Source organism: Gopherus evgoodei, chromosome 1 (assembly GCF_007399415.2).
Source record: "Gopherus evgoodei ecotype Sinaloan lineage chromosome 1, rGopEvg1_v1.p, whole genome shotgun sequence".
NCBI classification, from domain to species: domain Eukaryota; kingdom Metazoa; phylum Chordata; order Testudines; family Testudinidae; genus Gopherus; species Gopherus evgoodei.
The window spans coordinates 65606798-65631318 of NC_044322.1; the positions used below are offsets into that span (position 1 = coordinate 65606798).

Sequence of the window (24521 nt, forward strand, 5' to 3'; positions counted from 1 at the left end):
ATTACCTTTGCTAAATGAAATAACCAATCATTCATTTTCTGATATAGCTGTAAAACTAATCTGAAAAGCTTTCAAAATAAAATAAAACTTAAAAAATGTATAGTGTGTACCTTCTAAAAATGAAACCTACATCTCTCTCTGAGTTGTGAAGACTATGTATTAAGGTTATAACAACCAACAAGACCGCACTTTTATGTAGAAATCCATGATTAAATTGAGTCTTCCTTACTAGTGACTTAAATCAAATCCACCCTGAAAAGCACGTTACCTAGGAACAATAGCCACAAGATGATGAAACTATGACATGACTACTCGCTTGCTCAATCTTTGCTGTACCAGGAATTTAAAGAGTGGCAGGGGGGAGACACTGCACAGAATGTGTTCTAGTGGTGGGGACACATGATAACTTGGAGTAGCTCTGTGAGAAGGGGAAATTGACACACAGAAGATCTCTTTGCACAGCGCATCACAAGGGCAAAAAATCTCAGACTCTTAGAAGTGTAGAACTGCAAGCAACCTCAATAAGTCATGTTGCCTAGTCCCCTGCACTCACAGCAGGACTCAGTAATAACTAGACCATTCCTTACAGGTGTTTGTCTAACCTGTTCTTAAAAACCTCCAATGACAACCTCCTTAGGCAATTTGTTCCAGTACTTAACTACTCTTACAGTTAGGAAGCTTTTCTTTTTGTCCAACCTAAACCTTCCTTGCTGTAATGTAAGCCCACTGCTTCTTATCCTATCCTCTAAGGTTAACAAGAACATTTCATCCTCCTCCTTGTAACAACCTTTTATGTACTGGAAAACTGTTATAATGTACCCTTGTTCTGTCTTCTTTTCTCCAGACTAAACAAGCTATTTTTTTTCCCAATCTATAACCTCTCCCAGCTTGGTTCTGTCCGCAAACTTTACAAGTGTACTCTCTATGTCATTATTAAAATCATTTATGAAGATATTGAACAGAACTGACTCAGACAGTTCCCTGGAAGACCCCATATGATATGCCCTTACAGCTTGACTTTGAACCTCTGATACTCACTCTATGGGAACAGTTTTCCAACCAGTTTTGCGCCCATCTTATAGCAGCTCTATATAGCCTATCTTTTCCTAGTTTGTTAAAGAGAAGTCATGCAAGACAGTGGCAAAAGCCTCACTAAAGTCCAGGTGTATCACATCTACCACTCCCTCCCATCCACAATCTGACACCAGTCTATAAATAAACAACATACAATAAAATGCTATAAATTCAATAATTTAGGAAATGCTCAGATACAAAAAACTTTATAAAAGATAGTTACGATTGAAACCTTGCTGTCACTGACTACTGCTAACACACCAAAAAAGTTTTACATCTGCACTATATCCACTTCTGCAAAAGCCTAAACGTTAAAAAAGGTTATAAATGAAAAGTTAAGGCAACTACTTCTAAATAATTTTTCCTCATTCACTTTCATCTTCTGTCCTGCAAGTTACACCTCGGTGTAACCTCATTTACCTACGGATTTTAAATACTGGGTTAATTAGAGTAATATAAGTTATTAATAAGGATAATGTTTTTAAAAAACTAATTTTGTGGATTTACTGATTTTAGGACCCCTCTTGTTCACCTGGGGCTATTTATTTTTTAGAGTAAAACTAAGCAGTTACTATAAGAAAAGTATGTGACATTAAATATGCAATATAATCACAATAGACCAAGCTTATGCATATTAATGAGCTCTATTCATAATAGATTGGGATGCTGATTGAACAATTGCCACTGAAAGTGCAAAGTCATCTATATATAAAGAGGTTAATAAAGTCTACTATTTATGAATAATTCTTTTCATGTTCTTTGTGTATGTCACAGCTCCAATTCAAATAAAGCTGGCAAGAATGGAAGCAATCTTTATTTTAAGTTACTTGAAAACTAATATTTCCACTAATGTCATTTTTCAGGAAAAGATTTCCTATACAAATCACTTGTGAGCAGCAAGGAACTCAAACTTTATTAGAACATTTTTATTTTAAAATGAAATCAGCATCTCATAAGACTTGTTATTTGTAATATAATGCAATATATCACTATCATAAAGTTGTTTCTCTCTTTAGGTACTATATGCATTTGCAGGTAGTAGACCACAGAGAAAAAAATCATATTTAAAAAAATTAAACTGTATTTAAATTTAAAAATAAATACTCACTAATCAAATCAGAAAGTTTCTACATAGGCACTATGAGTACCCATGCTGGCAGCCATAGTAGAGAGAGAGAGAGAGACTGGTGGAACAAAAAAATTGAGGTACTCAATCATTCTTAGAGGTGGCTTCTTCAAGCTCACGATTGAGCTACAGGTCTGATTAGATTTGGGTTACAGTGGTCACAGGAAAGCCTCAGTGGGGTAATGAGTGCACCAGCCCCTTGTATGGAGTAAGCAGTAGCAGCACTTTTTACTCTTTCCTCAGAACTCCGTGAGGCTGCTGACCTACTGCTGAGTGGAGATAACTGTAATGATCAGCAGCAGAGAGACAGATGCAACACCAGAATCAACCAGAAGGAAAGCCAGAGGGAAGACTGGAAAGTTATTACTTTCCATTTTGTAACTGGAGTTCTTCAAGATGTATTCCACTGTAGGTATGCATGCACTCCCTGTACCTGAGACCAGAGGTTTCTTGCAAGCAATGTCCTCTGAAGTAGAGGGGAAGAACGGAGGGTTGGGGAATACAGATAGAGACCACACATCTTGAAGAACTCCAGTTGCAACAAGATAAGTAACTTCCCTTTCTTCTTTGAGTGCTAGTCCCTATATGTATTCCACTGTGGGCGACTGACAAGCAGTCCTGAAAGAGGAGATGGGTGCGAGAATGCAGGTGGCAAAGCTGCTTGTAGAACTGTTTTCCCCCCAAAGGATGTATCAGCAGAGAAGTCTTGGATCAAGGCATCATGTGTTTTGAATGTGTGGATGCAACTACATATAGCTGCCCCGGCAGGCAAATGTCAAGCAGGGGTACATCTTCAAGTGATGCCACTGAGACTTAGGTCCTTGCAGAGTGAGCCCTGGCGCTCTGTAGGAGAAGGAGCTGTGCCAACTGTCAAACAGATAAGTAAGAGTTAATAGAACAGAAGTACTTCATGTCTCTTTTGCCTGTAAAGGGTTAACAAGATCAGTGAGCCTGGCTGTCACCTGACCAGAGGACCAATCAGGAGACAGGATATTTTCAAATCTTGAGGGAGGGAAGTTTTTGTGTGTGCTGTTAGATTTTGGTGGTTGTTTTCTCTGGGTTCTGAGAGTGACCAGACGTGCAACCAGGTTTCTCTCCAATCTCTTTGATACAGTCTCTTATATGTCCAGAATAGTGAGTACTAGGTAGATAAGGTGAGTTAGGCTTATTTTTGTTTTCTTTATTTGCAAACGTGTATTTGGCTGGAAGGAGTTCAAATTTGTATTTTGCTGAAAGGATGTTAATTTGTACTTGTATATTTAGGCTGGGAGGGTATTCCCAGTGTCTATAGCTGAAAGACCCTGTAACATATTCCATCTTAAATTTACAAAGATAATTTTTTTACTGTTTTTTCTTTCTTTAATTAAAAGCTTTTCCTGTTTAAGAACCTGATTGTTTTTTTATTCTGGTGAGACGCCGGGGGACTGGGTCTGGATCCACCAGGGAATTGGTGGGGAGAAAGGAGGGAAGGGGGAGAGAAAGGTTAAATTTCTCTCTGTGTTAGGATTACTTTCTCTCTCAGGGAGATCTGGGAGGGGGAGGGAGAAGGTGAATTTTCCTCTCTGTTTTAAGATTCAAGGAGTTTGAATCACAGTAATCTTCCAGGGTAACCCAGGGAGGGGAAGCCTGGGAGAGGCAACTTTGAGGGAAAGGGTTTACTTTCCTTTTGTTAAGATCCAGAGGGACTGGGCCTTGGAGGTCCCTGGACAAGGTTTTGGGGGGACCAGAGTGTGCCAGGCACTGGAATTCCTGGTTGGTGGCAGCGTTACAAGTACTAAGCTGGTAATTGAGCTTAGAGGAATTCATGCTGGTATCCCATCTTTTGATGCTAAGGTTCAGAGTGGGGGATTATACTATGACACCGAGAGAGTCAGATACAGCCAGAGAGCCTCTGAGAGCGTATAGCTTGACCTTGGACTCATTCTGCTATGGTAACTCACATTCCAGATGATATTCTGATCAGATATGTTTTCTGCAGATATAATGCCAATGCTCATCTTATGTTGAGAGAATGAAGTCTCCTTTCCTCATCAGAGTCATGGGGCTTTGGGAAAAAGTATACAGGGAAGTGAATTGACTGATTTAGTTGAAATTCTGAAAATATCCAAGTGAATTTTGGATGTAGTCATAGTGAGATTTTGTGTTTATGGAACACTGTGTATGGTTATTCATCTATTAGTGTCCCAAGCTCTGCCCATTCTGATAAAGCTGAGGTAGAAAGACTGAGTATTGGGTTGTGATGGTATCATCAGTGACTGAGGTTCCTGATGGGTACTCTTTACCCATATTGGCAGTTCTGTGTCTTTTGACTTAGGTAGTATTGGTGGCATCGTTACTGCTGGTGAGGAGTCTGGTACCAATGAAGCCCCGCTCTTATGACCCTTTTTATCATGGCCCTGGGGCTTAGGAAGTTCTAAGTCTTTAGGGGCTGGGTGCAAAGGCTTGTTCAGCTTTAAGAGGAATGGACTTAAAGGGGGAATCTGCTCTTGTGTTTATGAGAACATTCCCTGCTCTCCTGATGAGACCCCGATGGACAGTCCACAGGTGTGCTCTCCCTCACTCCTAAGTCAGGCCACATGACAGGAGGTGCGCTCCTTGCTCACTCTGGCCAATGTACAGAGGGGGTCAAGACTAGGCATTCATAGCCTTTTCCACTAGGTGTTTTTTAAGCTGGAATTCCTGAATCTGTTAGGTATGCCTAGGGAAGGAGTGACAAATATTGCAGCTGATGGAGATATTTGTTTCCCCAAGGCAGTAAAAACAGTGAAGGTGATCGTTGCTAACTAAAAAGAAATGGGGACAGAAGACAGCTTTTAAAGCCTGATGTTCTGGACATACTCTAATTCTGGTATCGGGAGCCAGAGTGGTGGTGGTAGGGGTTCCTGGGGTGAGGAAACTAACTAAACACTAACCATGCTGTTAAAGACTATTTACACTACCTATACTAAAGAGAAAACTTTGAAATATTTATAGGTTGAAGACAAGGCTGAAAAAACCCCAGACCCTCCAGATACTGGAGGTCCTGACTCAGGCCATTGCAGTAAGAAGTAACTGGAGAGGCAGTTGGTCCAACCTGCCCCTTATACCTTCGGTACGGTGCATGAGGAGAGCAGGGGCACAGGTCTCAAGCTAAGGGACTGAATACGTACCCACAGTGTAATACACATAGGGACCCACAATTGAAGCAGAACCTCTCTTCTACTCTCTCCTACAAAGGAGGAGGAAGTGCCAGTTCCTTTGTAAGCCTTGACTAAGGGAGAAAGAAAGGACATCCATTAGCTTCCTCCAAACATTTTGAACACGGAGATGCCCAGCCACTGGAGAGAAAAGACCAGAGATGGTTCAAAGAGGCCTGGTCTACTGGTGTGTAGGTGTGTGTGGGTGAGAGAGAGAGAGACAATGTAAGATACGCAGCTTCAGCTATGGGAATAGCATAGCTGAACTCGAGGTATCTTATTTCGACTTACCTCCCGTTCTCACGGCACGGGACCGACGGCTGCGGCTCCTCCCATCGACTCCGCTACCACCACTTGCCCTGATGGAGTTCCGGAGTCGATAGAGGCGCGTTCGGGGATCGATATATCGCGTCTAGATGAGACATGATATACTGATCCCCGATAAATCGATCGTTACCCGCCGATCTGGCAGGTAGTCTGGATGTACCCAGAAAGACAGAGTGGGAGTGTATGTAGACTGAGAAGGGGAGGCAGGTGATTGAGTAGCTGCAAGCCTCACGGCACAAGTATTTTTTAAAGAGGAATTTGAATGAGGAGAAGGAAGTGGCCTGCAGACCAAGTTCACAGGGGACAGTCCATGAACAGGAGGCAGCTTGGAGGCAGTTGTGGGAGAAGCTGTCATAAACAGATAGTTAAGGGTTAATGTCTCTTTTACCTGTAAAGGGTTAACAAACAGTGAACTGGACACCTGACCAGAGGACCAATCAGAAAACAAGATACTTTCAAATCTCAGTGGAGGGAAGCCTTTGTTTGTGTTTTTTGGGTTTTGCTTTGTTTTCTCTGGGTCCTGGAAGGGACTAGACAGGCAACCAGTTTTCTTGCCAATCTCCCTGCTACAGTCTCTTATAGTGAGTATTTTAGTAAGAAAGGTGGTTATAGTTTTTTGATTGTTTCTGTATCTGCAAATGTGTACTTTGCTGGAAGTATTTTAAATTGTATTTTGCTGGGGGGAGGCTTCTTTCTAGTGTCTATAAGCTGACAGACCCTGTAACTTTTACCATCTAAAGTACAGAGACAACTTTTACTTTTTTGCTTTCTTTTTATTAAAAGTTTTGCTTTTTAAGACCTGTTTGATTTTTTTCTCCTAGTTAAGGCTCAAAGGAACTGAGTCTGTACTCACCAGGGAATTGGTGGGGAGAAGGGAGAGAGCGCAGTGGGAGAAGGGAAAGGTGAATTTCCTCTTTGTTTTAGATTCACAGAGTTTGAATCTGTATTGCCTCTGGGTGAAGGGAAAAGAGGAGGGGGGGAAGATAACATTCCTCTCTGTGTGGTGATTCAAGGAGTTTGAATCACGGTGATCTCCTAGTGTACCCAGGGCGGGAAAGAGCTGGGAGGAAGGAAGGAGGGGGAAGGGAAATGGTTTATTCCTCTTTGCTGTGAGACTCAAAGAATTTGGGTTTGGGGTCCCCAGGGAAGGTTTGGGGGGGACCAGGGTGTATCAGGCACAGGAATTCCTGATTGGTGGCAGCTTATCAGATCTAAGCAGGTAATTAAGCTTAGAGGAATTCATGCTGGTACCCAACTTTTGGACCCTAAGGTTCAGATTGGGGAAAGATACTATGACAGAAGCAGATACATGTGTTACTAAAGTTAGTATCATTAGTGCAGCAGAGAAGGGGAAGGGAAAGTGAGATGAAGGAATTGCTTTGGATTCTAGCATGACATACAAGAGGGTGGTCTCCTAGAGAACTTGCTCCCTCGTAAGAAAAGACAGCTTATTTTCCCTCTTCCTACAGATTCCAGAAGTGTTGAATAGAAAGGTTAACTTTTACTTCTCTACCTGTACTTTGCATCTAAGCTTTATTTTGTATTATTGAAAGATATGTGCTAGTCTTCACTACTGCATTTTCTGCAAAATCCACTTTTGTTTTTCATATTTCACACAGTGTTTAACCTAATATACAGGTGTACAAATAAATATAATTATAATCCTAATTATAATACTCAATTGTTCAGGTGTTTGAACTTAACATTCTGTGCTGAAGATTCAATAATATAGATGCGTATTACCAGTTAGTTTGGCTGCTTCATATATATTTGAACTGAGTGAACTTGTATGGCTAAATATATGGATCAGGATGTAAATGTAAATCAGGATCCTACTATTGTCCTGGGGCCTGTGATTTTCAGTGGAAGTCACCTGAAAAATCTGTGTTGGAAATGAGTGAAACTATCAAAACTGTTACTCTTAAAAAGAAGATTACTTGTGTGACTCATTGGGGCAAGTTTGAAGTAGTTTTATTAACGTACTGATTCTCCCTCACAGCCAGAACTATTATTCCAATGGAAGTCTCATGCGTTGGTGTTGGGAATAGGGAGAGTAAAAAATACAGGAAATTTCTACTCCAGACAATGTCAAGTGTTTTATCCAATGCCACTGGAATTGTAATTCTTTGCATATATACACAGCTGAAACTTAATAGTCTAAACTAGTGTAAAAATTAAACATTCTGCTGTCAGGTGGAATATGACTTTTTATTTTGAAGTCTAGTACACAATTATTGACAACTTGCACAAATACAGACAGATATCATCTTCCTTTCCAAATGCAAACGGATGGACATCATACCAAATGGACTAAAGGTAAAAAATCCGCTGCTATCTACATACTACACAGACCACAGTGAGAGATTATGTCATACTCTATCAAAAAAACTGAGGAACCACCTGATCAGCATCCTATACAGCAAACAGGAAAACATCAAAAAAGAGCTCTCCAACCTGGAGACTCTCATTAATAACCAAACTTCTATACAAACGGACTTCACTAGAATAAGACAGGAGATCTACATTACTCACTTCACCGCTCTTCAAAGGAAAAAGGACTGTAAGCTGTCTAAACTCCTACCTGCCACATGGGGCCACAACAGTGGTACCCCTAACCCACCCAGCAATATCGTCAATCTATCCAACTACACACTCAGCCCAGAAGAAAAGTCTGTCCTATCTCGGGGACTCTCTTTCTGCCCTGCCACCCCCACCAACATGATACAGTTCTGTGGCGATCTGGAAGCCTACTTTCGCCGTCTCCGACTCAAAGAATACTTCCAGGACAACACTGAACAGTGCACTGATACACGGGTGCCCTCCCACCAACAGCACAAGAAAAAGAACTCCACATGGACTCCTCCTGAGGGTCGAAATGACAGCCTGGACCTATACATTGAATGCTTCCGCCGGCGTGCACAGGCAGAAATCGTGGAACAACAACATCGCTTGCCTCACAACCTAAGTCGTGCAGAACGCAATGCCATCCACAGCCTCAGAAACCACCCTGTCATTATCATCAAAGAGGCTGATAAAGGAGGTGCTGTTGTCATCATGAACAGGTCTGACTATCAAAAGGAGGCAGCCAGACAACTCTCCAATACCAAAGTCTACAGGCCACTTCCCTCAGATCCCACTGAGGAATACACTAAGAAACTACAGCATCTACTCAGGACACTCCTTACACTAACACCAGAAGAAATCAACATACCCCTAGAGCCCCGACCAGGGTTATTCTATCTACTACCCAAGATCCACAAACCCGGAAATCCTGGACGCCCCATCATCTTGGGCATTGGCACTCTCACTGAAGGACTATCTGGATATATGGACTCTCTACTCAGACCCTACGCCACCAGCACTCCCAGCTATCTCCGTGACACCACTGATTTCCTGAGGAAACTACAATGCATTGGTGACCTCCCAGAAAACACCATCCTAGCCACCATGGATGTAGAGGCTCTCTACACAAACATCCCACACACAGATGGAATACAAGCTGTTAGGAACACTATCCCTGATGATACCACAGCACAACTGGCTGCTGAGCTCTGTGCCTTTATACTTACACACAACTATTTCAAATTTGATGACAATATATATCTCCAGATCAGTAGCACTGCTATGGGCACCCGCATGGCCCCACAATATGCCAATATCTTCATGGCTGACCTGGAACAACGCTTCCTCAGCTCTCGTCCACTCATACCCCTTCTCTATCTACGCTACATTGATGACATCATCATCTGGACCCATGGGAAGGAGACTCTGGAAAAATTCCACCATGATTTCAACAGCTTCCACCCCACCATCAACCTCAGCCTGGACCAATCTACACGGGAGGTCCACTTTCTTGACACCGCGGTGCAAATAAGTGATGGTCACATTAACATCACCCTATATCGAAAACCCACCGACCGCTATGCCTACCTTCATGCCTCCAGCTTCCATCCCGGGCACATCACACGATCCATTGTCTACAGCCAAGCACTGAGGTACAACCGCATCTGCTCTAACCCCTCAGACAGAGACCAACACCTACAAAATCTCCACCAAGCATTCTCAAAACTACAATACCCGCACGAGGAAATAAGGAAACAGATCAACAGAGCCAGACGTGTACCCAGAAGCCTCCTACTGCAAGACAAACCCAAGAGAGAAACCAACAGGACTCCACTGGCCATCACATACAGCCCCCAGCTAAAACCCCTCCAACGCATCATCAAGGATCTACAACCCATCCTGGACAATGATCCCACACTTTCACAGGCCTTGGGTGGCAGGCCAATCCTTGCCCACAGACAACCTGCCAACCTGAAACATATTCTCACCAGTAACTGCACACCACACCATAATAACTCTTGCTCAGGAACCAATCCATGCAACAAACCTCGATGCCAACTCTGCCCACATATCTACACCAGCGACACCATCACAGGAATCCTATCCTCCCTTCCTCAAAAGCAGACAAGGCTAACCAGATCAGCCACACCATCACTGGTTCATTCACTTGCACATCCACCAATGTAATATACGCCATCATATGCCAGCAATGCCCCTCTGCTATGTACATCGGCCAAACTGGACAGTCTCTACAGAAAAGGATAAATAGACACAAATCAGACATTAGGAATGGCAATATACAAAAACCTGTAGGAGAGCACTTCAACCTCCCTGGCCACACTATAGCAGACCTTAAGGTGGCCATCCTGCAGCAAAAAAACTTCAGGACCAGACTTCAAAGAGAAACTGCTGAGCTTCAGTTCATCTGCAAATTTGACACCATCAGCTCAGGATTGAACAAAGACTGTGAATGGCTTGCCAATTACAGAACCAGTTTCTCCTCTCTTGGTTTTCACACCTCAACTGCTAGAACAGGACCTCATCCTCCCTGACTGAACTGACCTCGTTATCTCTAGCTTGCTTGCTAGCACACATATATATACCTGCCCCTGGATATTTCCATTACATGCATCTGAGGAAGTGGGTATTCACCCACGAAAGCTCATACTCCAAAACGTCTTTTAGTCTATAAGGTGCCACAGGATTCTTTGCTGCTTTTACAGATCCAGACTAACACGGCTACCCTCTGATACTTGAATTATTGACAATATCCACATTTCACAACTAAAGGTCAGAAATTAGAAACTAAAGCTAGTTTATTACAAAATAATATACTAAGTACTCCAGAGTTTGCAAAATTAGAATTGATTATTCCCAAAGAACAGGACAGAAAAGGGCAACAATTGAGGTCATGATTTATTAGATCAATTGAAACATGCTGCTGCTGATTATTTCAACTCCTGAGTAACTTTTACAAAAATTATATTGTGGATTGCAGGCTTGATGTGTAAGAGATCATTGTGGCATCACTTCACTGCTTTTGAATAAGAAAATGCAGACTATGTAAATAACTACTGATTAAAGTGGCTTGTTACCTAAGTAGTATTCAAAGTGATGCACAAAGAAGATGCAACAATGATGGAATTCTCAATTATACTACAACAAATGTAGCCTTTAGAGAGTACAAAGAATAAAAATAATAGTTTCACTCTAAAGAGTTGTAGAAAACAGAAGTGTATGCGTAAGCCAGAACAATGAAAAACTACAAGACAGAAAACCTACATACTGTACATGGTAAACTAGAGTGTCTAGAAAATTTATTGAATAAAACAAATACTGTGAGTTAAGTGACACCATAGTGGCTTCAATAAGCCAAGTCCAGGCTCCCTTACATCATATACGTATTATTATTAAAAAGCAACTATAATTCCTTAGTTTCCCAAAAGAATGGAACAGCAATAAATGTACTGTACCAGATATGCAGATAAATAAATTTTAAAATTCTTTCTAGCTGCATATCTCAGCCTGGAACACATTTAAAGGAGCAATATATTAAATTTTGGTAGAGGAAGACTGTCTTAGAGATTAAAGAAAAATAGATATTAGATTGCAAGGTGTTTATGGTGAGCACTACATCTCCATGTGTGTTTGTGCAGTGTCTAGCATGATGGGACACACTCCTAATTTGGAGCTTCTAGGTGTCATCTTAAGAGGAATATTAATTTATAATTAAGTACACTTCATATTTTCTCCCCCAAATCATAAATATGAGATGTCAGCCACATTTGATTGTCAAACACAATTTGATGCAATTCTAGTTTGCAACATATAAATTAAATGAATCAAATTACATGCATTGTGGATACCAATACATAAACCCAGATTTTATTTTCAAATATTAGATTTTTTTTTTTAACCAAGGGACAAAGTTGGCATTTGGCCCATCAGAGTGGATGTAAGTTGTCTGCAATCATTATTTCCATCTATCTAGATACAAATGATTGCACATTCATATGTACCTACACAAAATAATTACTGGAGTTTTATTTCAGTTGATGGCCTCTGCAGCTGGTGTCTCATCCCTTGCCTGCCCCCTTAAGTAACAGAAAATACATGTGTATAAATAATGAGTCAGAGTAATAAATTATCAGTGCCCACATTTTCATTTTATAAGGCAATGGTATTAAAGATACAGTACCAAACATTTTATTAGAATGGATAAAGATTGGAAAGAGAGAGAGGGGTACTGGCAAGGGAACCATATCAGTAAGAAAGTACTCATCCGCTCCTTACATATTCTACCACTGCAACTCAGAAAGGTTAAAAAGGAGATTTCCTCTTGTCCCCTCCACTGTTTTAGTAGTAGTGCAATATCACTATGCAAGTTAAACTATCCCCATGCAATTTGAAATTGATAAAGACTGACTATATATTCCCAATGATATACTATACTTTTTCTTTTTACTACAGCTCAAGAGTTTATAGCTGTGCTACTATTACAAGGAAAGAAAATTATCTAGTTTTTAATCAACAATGTGAACTCACCTATGGATATAAATAGGTGTCCTCCAAAAAGGACAGACACTCGCTCTCTCTCTATATAAACCATATATATAAAACTTCCTGAACTGCACAAATCTGCCTAGGAAGATTGCTGAGATTTGTGGCTTCTTCCTCTACCAGAGCCTCCAGATCCTGCAGCTCCACAAGGTTAGCAACATTCATCTCACTGGGGTTCTTCAAAGCATAGCTGCCAAGTTTTTTGAAGGTCCATATAGGACACACAAGAACTTTATCACAAAGAACAAATCACTATTTCTTCCTATCTGGCACAGTGGAAGGACTTGTCAGGGATGACAGAATCCTATCCTCCCTTCCTCAAAAGCAGACAAGGTTAGGTGGGGCAAAGGGAGAGTCTCGGCAATATTCATAAAATGATTCTGGAATGCTTTAAGTCATCCTGTGGTAGTACTGAGGAAACCCCTTCATCAGATGACAAAGAATCATTACCAAAAATCCATTGGTGATGATATAGAGTGTTGGTGCTGCTCTGTCTCTAGATCTGCTCCTTCCTGGTATTGTGGCAAAGGTGGTCTAGCCAGGGATGTTGAGTGACCTTTTCCTCTTACTCAAGTGCAGCGAGACCTTCATCTTGAAGCTTGAGAAGATAGGTCCCAGTACTGCCTATAGGGCCACCGTGGAAAGCTGTAGGAATATAGCTGGCTCATTGGGTATTGGCCAGTCTAGTACCATTCCTGCTGGGCTATTGACAGTTTAATCTTTAGGGGAAGTTGGTAGGTGTCTCTGTGGTGTCAAATCACTGTACGCAGAGGAGAGGGCTTTCTACTAGAAGATAGGAAGAATGTATGCCTGGTGATGGTGCAGAGTAAACCTCCACCAGAGGTGGCACCAAAGTATATAGCACTCTCAATATCTGAATCTGTGCCAGTGCTGGTGTTTCTGCAGCATTGATGGCCTTGAGTTTCCTCTGGGCTCATCCTTTGTGAGCATCAATGCTGATGGGTGCAGCATTAGATCTAGGGTTGGTGCCATAGAAGTCTCCTGTATCTAAGGCTATTTTTTTCCCCACACTTTGACTCTCCACAGGAACTGGTGGATTTATATATGAAAGCATTTTGGTGTCTATACTTACGGGGGAACACTGAGTGCCTTACAATGACTCTGTCTCCTGTGTTCAGAGTGGCCCTTTTGAGTGGCAGCTTTGGTGCAAATGAGGTGAGCACGGCTTCAGTGCAAGGTATTTTCTCAGCTGGACTTTTCTTCTCTGGACTGGTTTTTGGTGTTTTCAGTCTGCTGGCTGAGGTGGTAGATGAAGCTGGCTTGTCTGCCAGCATAACTTTGGGAGCTCTTCTCCTCAGGGTCTGATGAAGCCTTCGTGGACCATTCCAGGAGATGGGGCTTTAGCCTCACATGTCATGACTTCTGTGTTCTTGCGGAGAGTGACATGCAGACTGATCATCCGCTAGCTATTCGAGATTCTGACATACAGAAAACATACATGCTGTGTCCACCTTGAGGGGCAATTAATCCATCCCAGGAGGGACAGGGCTATAAGCCCACAGGTTTTGAGTTGATCATGCTAAGGAGACCCTGTACAGTGAGTGGAGTCTGATCATTAAAGATCAGTTTAGAGGGATGGAGACATTTCATGATGATCAATATTGAAGATCAGAAACAGCTCTGAGATTTTCATGAAGATATGTAGAAATTTAGCCTGAGCAAAGAACTAGTAAGTTGGACACTCACCAGGTTCTGTCCCACTGCTATGGGTAGTAAGAGGGAACTGCGCCAGGGTTGCAGTTGTTCCACTCTTTACACCCTCATGCTTCATCAAAAGGAGGGAAAAGACAAACCCTTGGCCCTGACGGAGACACTATGATTCAGAAAAACTCCATTCTCATGTGCATGTGGTACATGTACACTCACAGTGGGATCCACACTGACACATACTCAGAGAAGAATCTTAGCTACATAAAAGAAGCCTATTGTCATAAAAGGAACAATTAGAAAATCACAGTTTCCCATAGCTAAAATATAAATAAATTGGCTCTGTGATTTGGAAAGTGACTTTGTTCACATGTAACATAATAGCTTCTTTTTCAGCTTAGCTTTAATTGAGATAAATCATTAATACTTGAGTACAAAATGTTCAATAGATCATGAATGGGAAAGAAATGAGCACCATTTCAAGGTCTAACATAGCTTGAGAAAAGCAGATAAGCAAGAACAGCTTGTTAATAAAAATTAAATTTAAGAACAGCTTTGCTGTACTATTTAATTGGTGAAATCATTTATTCTGCCTCTCCTCAAGAACACATCAAGATGATAATAAAATAGAGGCTGTAGTTTCATTTCATACATAACACTAGATAGAAAAGGTTGTTTTCCATATTACTCACCTGTTTTCATTTCTAACAAGCGCTTTTTCTTTTGTTGCCTCTCTAATTTTTCTTTTTCTGCTTTCTCCTTAGCTATTCTAGCACGTCTCTGTTTTTCCTCTGCTTCTTTTCTTCTTATATTCTCCTTGGCTGCTTGCTATTAAAAACAAGAGAGAGAGATATTGGTAATGAAACAATCTAAGTAAAGTTTCAGACAGAACAAACCTGTAAACTATAAAAATGAAAAAATACTTAAGTTATAATATCAGAGGGGTAGCCGTGTTAGTCTGGATCTGTAAAAGCAGCTAAGAGTCCTGTGGCACCTTATAGAGTAACAGACATATTGGAGCACAAGCTTTCGTGGGTGAATACCCACTTGCATCCGACGAAGTGGGTATTTACCCACAAAAGCTCATGCTCCAATACATCTGTTAGTCTATAAGGTGCCACAGGACTCTTTGCAGCTTTTTCTAAGTTACAATAGCAGTCAAATAGCTCTCACTACTGTCATAAACAGATAGCTAAGGGTTAATGTCTCTTTCACCCATAAAAGGGTTAACAAACAGTAACCTGAAACACCTGACCAGAGGACCAATCAGGAAACAACACTTTTTCAAATCTGGGTGGAGGGAAGTTTTGGGTGTGGGTTCGTTGTTCTTTGTCTTGGGTCTGTGCCCTCTCGGCTCTGAGAGTGATTTTTCTATCTCCAGGCTTTCTAATCTTCTGTTTCCAAGTTGTAAGTACAAGGATAGTAAGACAATAGGTTTATATTGTTTTTTTTTTTTTGTATTTACATGTGTGTAGTTGCTGGAATGTGTTAAATTGTATTCTTTTTGGATAAGGCTGTTTATTCATTTTTTTTCCTTTAAGCAATTGACCCTGTATATTGTCACCTTAATACAGAGACCATTTTATGTCCTTTTTCTTTCTTTTTATATAAAGCTTTCTTTTTAAGACCTGTTTGAGTGTTTTTCACTGGTTAAGGCTAAGAAACGAAGGGAAGGGGAAAGTCTCTTTGTGTTAGATTTACTAAGCCTGACTTTGCATATCCTCTGGGTGAGGAAGGAGAGAGGTTAGATCTCTCGGTACTTGTGTTTCAAGGACTTGAAGCAGGGAGGGTGGAATCCCTTTGTTTAGATTCACAGAGCTTGAATCTGTATATCTCTCCAGGAACCCAGGGAGGGAACACCTGGAGGGGAAGAGGGAGAAGGGAAGTGGGTTATTTCCCTTTGTGGTGAGACTCAAGGAATCTAGGTCTCGGGTTCCCCTGGGAAGGTTTTGGGGAGACCACAGTGAGCTAGGCACTGTGTAATTCCTGGCTGGTGGCAGCAATTACCAGGTCCAAGCTGGTAACTAAGCTTGGAGGTTTTCATGCTAACACCCATATTTTGGACGCTAAGGTCCAGATCTGGGAAGAAATGTTATGACAACTGCAAAGTCACTTGCATCTTCTATGAAGTCTGTTACAGATTAAACAATATGCAATCTGAAGATATTGTACTTTCCAGATAGTATATTTTACTCTCTAATATATCAGTCACTTAGGGCGAACCACATTATAGGAACGTTATAATTATCTCCAAAACAAGCATTATAAAAGTTCAGCATTCAGTTAACACTGAAAAGAAATCCAAATAAGTTAAAGTATAGAGCAGGGATCAGCAATCTTTGGCATGTGGCTTGCCAGGGTGAGCACCCTGGCAGGCCGGGCTGGTTTGTTTACCTACCGTGTCCTAAGGTTCGACGATTACAGCTCCCACTGGCTGCGGTTTGCTGGGAAGTGGCGGCCAGCACATCCCTCAGAAAGCACCACTTCCTGCAGCGCCCATTGGCCTGGGATGGCAAACTGTGGCCAGTGGGAGCCGCGATTGGCCAAACCCATGGACGCTGCAGGTAAACAAACTAGCCCAGCCCAGAGTGCTTAACCTGGAGAGTCGCGTGCCAAAGATTGCCAATCCCTAGTATACAGAAAGAGTTAAGACACCTAAATAGCCTTAGCTCTTCCCAGCAGCAAACCCCTAAAATTAATGCATGAGTGCTTATGGTCCCAGACTACTTTCAGAAGAACTCATGAAGAACTTCTCTTTTTCAAAATAGCTACAATTTTCGTTCTTAATTGGTGAGGCCACAGACTGCCCAATACCTTTCATTGTTCCCAACAGGACTGAAATCAAACCACACTCATGGAAGATAGAAGACATTGCTGTCAGAAGTCATTGTGAGCTGCAGATGAATTAGGTTATGGTTATTTTTGCTGAGGACAGCCTGCGCTCTCTGGCACTCTGAAGAACACTGTTCAGTCACTGCTGAAACGCAAACCTTCATGCATGAAGAACAACAGAAAAAAGCTACCATTCATCCTAATGGTTTTTTTAAAAACACTGCCCATTACATAATATCTACTAAAGATTCACCTCCTTGCCGATTTGGTTCACAACCCAAACTTCAAAAAACACTGATGTATACTAATGAGAAAAGTATGGAGAATAAGCAGGAAGAACTCAAAATGCTAGTAAATAAACATAACTATGACATAGTTGGCATCATAGAGACTTGGTAGGATAATACCCATGACTGGAATATTGGTATAGAAGGGTACAGGTTGCTCAGGAAGCACAGGCAGGGAAAAGAGGGAGGAGATATTGCAGTATACATTAAAAATGTATCCAGTTGGACTACGGTTGAGATGGAAATAGTAGACTTGTTGAAAGTCTCTGGGTAGAGGATAAAAGGGGTAAAAAACAAGGGTGATGTCATGGTAAGGGTCCACTATAGACCACCTAACCAGGAAGAAGAGGTAGATGAGGCTTTTTTTAAACAACTAACAAAATCATCCAAAGCACAGGACTTGGTGGTGATGGGAGACTTCAATTACTAAGATGTCTGTTGGGAAAATAACACAGCAGGGTACAGATTATCCACCAAATTATTGGAATGTATTGGAGACAATTTTTTTAATTCAGAAGGGAGGGGATTGTCAAATATTTGATTTTGTCAAATAGGGAGGAACTGGTTGAGAATGTGAAAGTGGAAGGCAGCTTAGGTAAAAGTGATCATGAAATGGTAGAGTTAAAATAGGCAAAATAAAGACAATGGATTTCAAGAAGGCAGTCTTTAGCAAATTCAGTTGGTGAGTACTGTGTCCAATTCTGGGTGCCACATTTCAGGAAGGATGTGGACAAATAGGAGAAAGTCCAGAGAAGAGTAATAAAAATGACTAAGGTCTATAAAACAGGACCTATTATATGCCAAAAGCCTAATGAGGAGAAATTGTCTTGAATAAATTGTACCCCATTATGCTTATTTTGCTTTGTACTCCATTTTGCTAGCTTTGAATTAGTAAGAAGAAATTGTTCTGGGTTTATTCTTTGCTGACTGTGTTAATGATTGTTCTAAGAAGGATAGAAGTGTTATGGCTGTAATTCTTGTCTTTGAAATTTATTACCGTTTTGTGTGTGAGTGAAGAATGCATGGCATGCTGATGAACAGAGAAGAGACAGGAGGCGCCAGTACTGATGGGCCGGATGGTTGAGAGGGGAATGGAGGAATTGAGAGGCACCAACCTTATTATCAGAATCACCCAGATGGCAGACTGAAAACCTTAAAGAAAAGACATATGTCCCAAGGACAAGATAAAGAGTGGAGCCAGAGGGACGAGATAAGAAACATCTGCAGATATTCCTGATAACAACCCAAAATAATGCTGATAAGGAGCAACCTTGAATACCTTGTGATTAACAGCTCCAGTGAGACACAGCAAGGTCCATAGACTTGTATGGGAACTTATTACTATAAAAGAAGGGTGTATTGCCATGAGACTTTGGGTTTGTTCTGCCATCAACAACAGAGCTTTGCCTGACAGAGACCCAGCTTCATCCCACTCCCTCGTGTGCAGTTTCAGCTGGCCACTGGAACTGACCGAGCAACACTAAGGACTGATAACTATAAGATCCAGCTGCAGAACCTTTTGGTGTGTGTGTGTGTATGCGTGCATGCATGTGTGCGTGTGAGAGAGAGAATGGAAGCATATGTTGATTTTTATGCTTAAATTGTACTCTCAATAAACACGGTGTATTGCCTTATCCCCTTGAAAAAGATTCCATGTGCTGCTTATAAGCATAACACTATGAGGGAAGACTGAAAAAAAATGGGTTTGTTTAGTCTGGAAAAGAGAAGACTGAGTGGACATGACAACAGTTTTCCGGTACATAAACTTAACCTCTGAGAATAGGACAAGAAGCAATGTGCTTAAATTGCAGCAAGAGAAGTTTAGGTTGGACATTAAGAAAAACTTCCTAACTGACAGGGTGGTTAAGCACTGGAATAAATTGTCTAGGGAGGTTGTGTAATCTCCATCATTGGAGATTTTAAGAGCAGGCTAGACAAACACCTGTCAGGGATGGTCTAGATCAGTGGTTCTCAAACTCTTTTTCCCTGCGGACCACTTGAAAATTGCTAAGGGTCTCGGCAGACCACTTAATGATCTTTCCAAATGATGTTTGTACTGTTAGCTAACTATTGTAAAGCGCTTTGGATAAAAGCATTGTATAAAAAAAACTTTATAATAATTAACTTGGTTGTTCTACAAATAAAAGTACACAACTCATATTTTAATATCAGCAGTCTTATCTTTCTACTGCAATGGAAGTGCCCTCTCTCCCCCACCACAGCAGCCCCCAAGCTGGGGCCAGGAAGGATGGGGGTCTCTCTCTCTCCCCCAACGCAGCAGCCCCTGAACTGGGGCTGGGAAGGAGGGGGTGTCTCTGCCCTGCCACAGCAACCACAAAGCTGAGGCTGGGAAGGAGGACCTTCTCTCTCTGGCCACCACAGCCCTGCGCATCCCAAATGCCCCTCACCCCCACTTCTCACTCCAGTGCCCCCTCCCACACAACTCCTTATTCCCCACAAAGCCACCACCTCACCTTACATGTACATCTTCTCCAGGGACCAGGGACCTAATTAGTGGAGCCATGCCTGCGTGGCTCCACTAATTAAGTGAGTGGCCCTTCATTTTTTATGTGCGACTGCCCAGGTGCGCACCTTAGAGGGCACTATCCGTAGACCATTTTAATGGAGCTTGCCGACCACAACTTGAGAACCTCTGGTCTAGATAATACTTAGTCCTGCCATGAGTGTATGAGACTGGACTAGATGACCTTTCAAGGTCCCTTCCAGTCCTACGATCCTATCAATGGCAATTAGCTAAACATACCCAAAATGTTAGGAAAAAACCATGAGCAAATCAATTGACAAAAACTTCCACTTTGACACTGTTCTCATGGAAATAGAAAAGTTATGATCGGATTGCTCTTGCCTGTGAAATAAGCAAACGATTTCTCACAAGAACTATTACTAAACCAAACAAGTTCAGATTAATAAGAATGTCTACAATGTACAAAGTTGTTGCTGGTCTATATTTCACAGCTGTTATTGCAGAGAAGAAAACATTACTTTCATCATGGTAGAGTTCAGCTCAAAGCAAATCTACCATTATCTCTCATAAGCTTTCTTCCCTGATTGTTGATTCTATTTAGTCAAACAGTACTTTGCATTGCTAGAAGATCCTCTCTCTGAAAGATCTCAAAGCACTTTTAAAACAAAATTTGTAATATTCCTGTTAACTAGTGAAGCATTCTATAGCTGAAAACTAAAACACAATAAGGTTAACTAAACTGTCCAAGGCCACGGAGAGATTTAGTGGCAGAACTACAAATACAGCTGAAAACATCTGATTCCTATTCACATGCTCCAACCACTAGACAATATTCCCTTCATCATTCTATACAAGAAATTATTTCAGGGACAATACTTTCAAAAATATATATTATGATGACTGGAATTTCCAAAAGCAGGACAATTTACATAAAATGATATAATAAATGATGATCAAGTGTATACATATAAAAATATAAGGATTAAGAAATATGACTTGCAGAACTTGAAATATTAACTCATTTAATTTCTGCTAAATTTGCAGATGAAAAAAGCAACCAATCAAATATGGACAGTGACTATTTGTAGGCTAGACATCCAATACTACTTGCTTGCCTATTCATAAGGACTAACTTTGACATCTGAAGTCCCTTCCTTAGTTGCCAGGAAGAACTGCCACTTCCCTGTTACTAAGAAATGTATGTTCACCCCTTTCTGGCCAGAGGATAGCCTCCTTTGCACAATGTAAAATAGGTATGAAAACAATGGCAATTAAGAAGCCATTTTAATATAATTATAATGAATTCTACATAAATTAGTGATTAAGTTATGTGGGGGAGTTACAACATAATACTTTGTAAGGATTATTTTTATAATTGTTCTGTATACAGATAGATGTTGCATCTCTCTCTCTCTTCAATTGTGCAGTGGAAAATTATAACAAAGTACTCATTATGTAGAGTGTGAGGTTTTCTTTTTAGTCATTGACACTGGCTCACTTTAAATTTGTTGAATACAACAAGTACATCAACATGCTAAAGTAAAAGCAAGTGAGAATATTCTAAACTCTCTGGATTTGTCTACCACACATAGATCTGTTTAAAGGGTAGCAGTGGTATTTCAGTAATCCAAACAGATGTTTTTAAGCCTTCAAAATAATCTAATTTTCACAACCTATCTTTTCTTCATTTGTAAAATTTAATTATACACAGATATTGATTTTAATTGTAAGCATATCTAATGCCTCTCAATTACACAAATCTATAACATTTTACCACACACTACGCACTAACAATTAGAAGCAAAGAAACCAAGAAATCTGAGCTCAAACTGTATGCTGATTTAACAACTACTATATTAAAATATGTTACTGTATAATTATCCAATAACATCTTCATAATTAGTTTCCCCTTATTAACACTACATTTAAACAACATTAGAGTGTCCCCTACAGTTAATGAAACAGCAAGTGACCTTTAACAACTCCATTCATCAGATCTTACAACTTAGCCAACTAAAATTTCTTGACCATATTTCCTTCTTCACAGACAAATGTACAATGGTGGATCAGCTGCCACCCATGTTACACAGTGATAGGTGCTGCATCTTTTTTCAGATGCTTTGAAGCATCCATCACCATGGTACCTGGATTAAGAGAATCCAGTTAACTGAGAAAGGACTGCCATGTGCTCAAAAGTGAGGGTCTAGGAAAAAGAGAAGACAGTCATCTTATTTTCATGAGTTTTCTACAAACGCTCCCTCCAGAGATTGGTCAGTTGCAAATTTGGTATTGTCTTTCCTTTTGCTGGAGAATTTTTCAGCTTGCAAGGTTACTGATAAAATTAGTGATCATGCCCTAAGAGTTAAAATATCATGTTCTTCCTTCCTGTATCTCCTTCATCATATTTTTTGAATTTCTGCGTCAACAATATTATTTACATCAGGGGTCGGCAACCTCTGGCATGCGGAAGCCAGGGTAAACACCCTGGTGGGTCGTATCAGTTTGTTTATCTGCCACGTTGCCAGGCTCGGCCGATCGCAGCCCCCAGTAGCCGCTGTTCACCATCCCAGGCCAATTGGGTGGCAGGAAGTGGCGCGGGTGAGGGATGTGCTGGCCGCGGCTTCCCGCTGCCCCCATTGGCCTGGGACGGCGGACCACGGCCAGTGAGAACTGTGATTGGCCGAACCTGCTGATGCAGCAGGTAAACAAACTGGCCTGTCCCACCAGGGTGCTTACCCTGGCGAGCCACGTGCCAGAGGTTGCCGACCCCTGATTTACATTGAAAGAGAAAAGATCATAAAATTAAAAGATAAAGTTCTTATTGAACATTTTAGTGGCTCACTTAATGTATTTTTTAAATCTAGGCAGCTAAAAGTGTTTCTAAAAAATCATTTTCATCCTTAAATTAAAAAAATAAAATAGTGGCTATCAAAGAGCAGGTAAAACAAAAACAAAAGACTAGACATTTAGAATATATTAAAAATCAAGTAAACCATGAAAAAAAATAAAAAAAAAAAGTTTCCTCAGGAAGTGTCTATAATCTGATAACATTATGCTCATTTTATGCAAAGGCCAGGATTGGGGTTTCCTTGGGAAGCAGCCAGCACAGTACCCACTATGTTCATTGCGTTTGCACACAGACAGGATAAACTCTGAAGCTCATTTATTTGTGTGCTTCTTTCCTGTTGATTTTTTCTGTAAATAGGCATCTATTGCATGACCTTACAATGTTTAAATTTACCTATTGACAAAGATTCCTGAGGATACAGAAAGAAAACCTATTTTTCACCTTTGCTGGTGACTATTATATTGGTATGACTTTTAAACATATTTTCAGTATATATGCATATGATCTCTACATGTATTTCACAACGTTAAGGACCAAAGTGACAACTTTCATTTGAGACCTCACGTAATAGTCTTTGGTGAACTCTAATATACACCTTAGATCCATGTGATTTCTGTAACCCATTCCCAGCTCACATTAAGAAGTTCTTGGGTCATGTAAGTATTCTATAGTGAGACAGAGAGAAGTTTTATCTGAACAGAAGTAAAGAATTTCAAACTTAACTCTACTCTGACTTCTGTGCCCCCCACCCCTCCAAAAAAAAAAACAACCTCCTGCATGTTATATATTAAATCAAGGACCCAGTTTTAATTTATTATAGTTCAGGTTTTTTCCTTCTGAAGGTATGGAGAATTTTAAAATAATGAATGAATATTTCCCTTTTCTTTACATTGTAGAATCTGGGATGTAGAAAGTAAGGTTTCGGATATGAATGTAGTCATCATTCAAGACGACAAAAAAAATTATTGAATAGCCCATCAATATTTGAACAATTAAACAAATCATTCCTGGAAAACAATTTTAACATCAATAGACATACTGTACCAAGAACATTGTCCTGAAGTTATTCAAGTCGGTTAAAAATTCTTCCACCGAAACTTTTTTCAAATCAATGGCATAGTATCCCATCACATTTTGATAGAGCTTCTCCATGTTCTCATGCATCGTGGTAAGTATTTGGTAATGTTCTCTTGCATAAACTGCAAAGCTGTATATTACTGTTAAGGCTAAAAGAGCACTCAGTGAAGCTAGTTAGAGCAAATTATCATGATTTATCTACCTGTTTCTCTGTAGACAATTTTAACATTCAAAGAAACCTCTTAATTATCTTACAATAAATTATTCATTTACTTCAAGTACAACACAAACTACATACCTAATAGTGTTTAATGAATACTTTGATAATAATGAAAAAATATAAGAATGATCCTCAAATTTTCTTGATCGTTTTTTACTTTGATAATTCATTGAAACATTCTTTACATTAATTCTATATATAATGGGAATTGATAATAGGCAGTACGTAATCTGTTTGCCATATATTGTGTTACATAAAACAACATACCTCAAAGACTTCAATACAAAGTAGGAGCTCCTTGGATCCGTTGAAAACAGGTCACATCTATTTGGGTACTTTAGTATGGATTTAGGCATCCAGAGTTCAAATTTTGGTCATAATCCCTATTTATGATGGAAACTGTTTTGCAAGAATAGCAGGCTTGAGAGAGTGAGTGAGTGATCGTGTGTGTGTGTGAGAAGCTATACATAAAGTCCTAAGGCTAACAGGTTTGTGGAA

The 24521-nt window shown here is 40.5% G+C and overlaps 1 protein-coding gene across 1 annotated transcript in view; it reads right to left on the reverse strand.

The window, feature by feature from the left end:
* Window positions 1–24521, reverse strand: part of DIAPH3 (diaphanous related formin 3) — a 553931-nt gene that overhangs the window by 151161 nt on the left and 378249 nt on the right. The window contains exons 24-25 of the mRNA XM_030566194.1: window positions 23771–23935; window positions 14967–15102 (exon numbers count right to left, since the gene is read on the reverse strand). Coding sequence (XP_030422054.1) covers window positions 14967–15102; window positions 23771–23935 — 301 coding nt within the window. The remainder of the gene's footprint in view (window positions 1–14966; window positions 15103–23770; window positions 23936–24521) is intronic.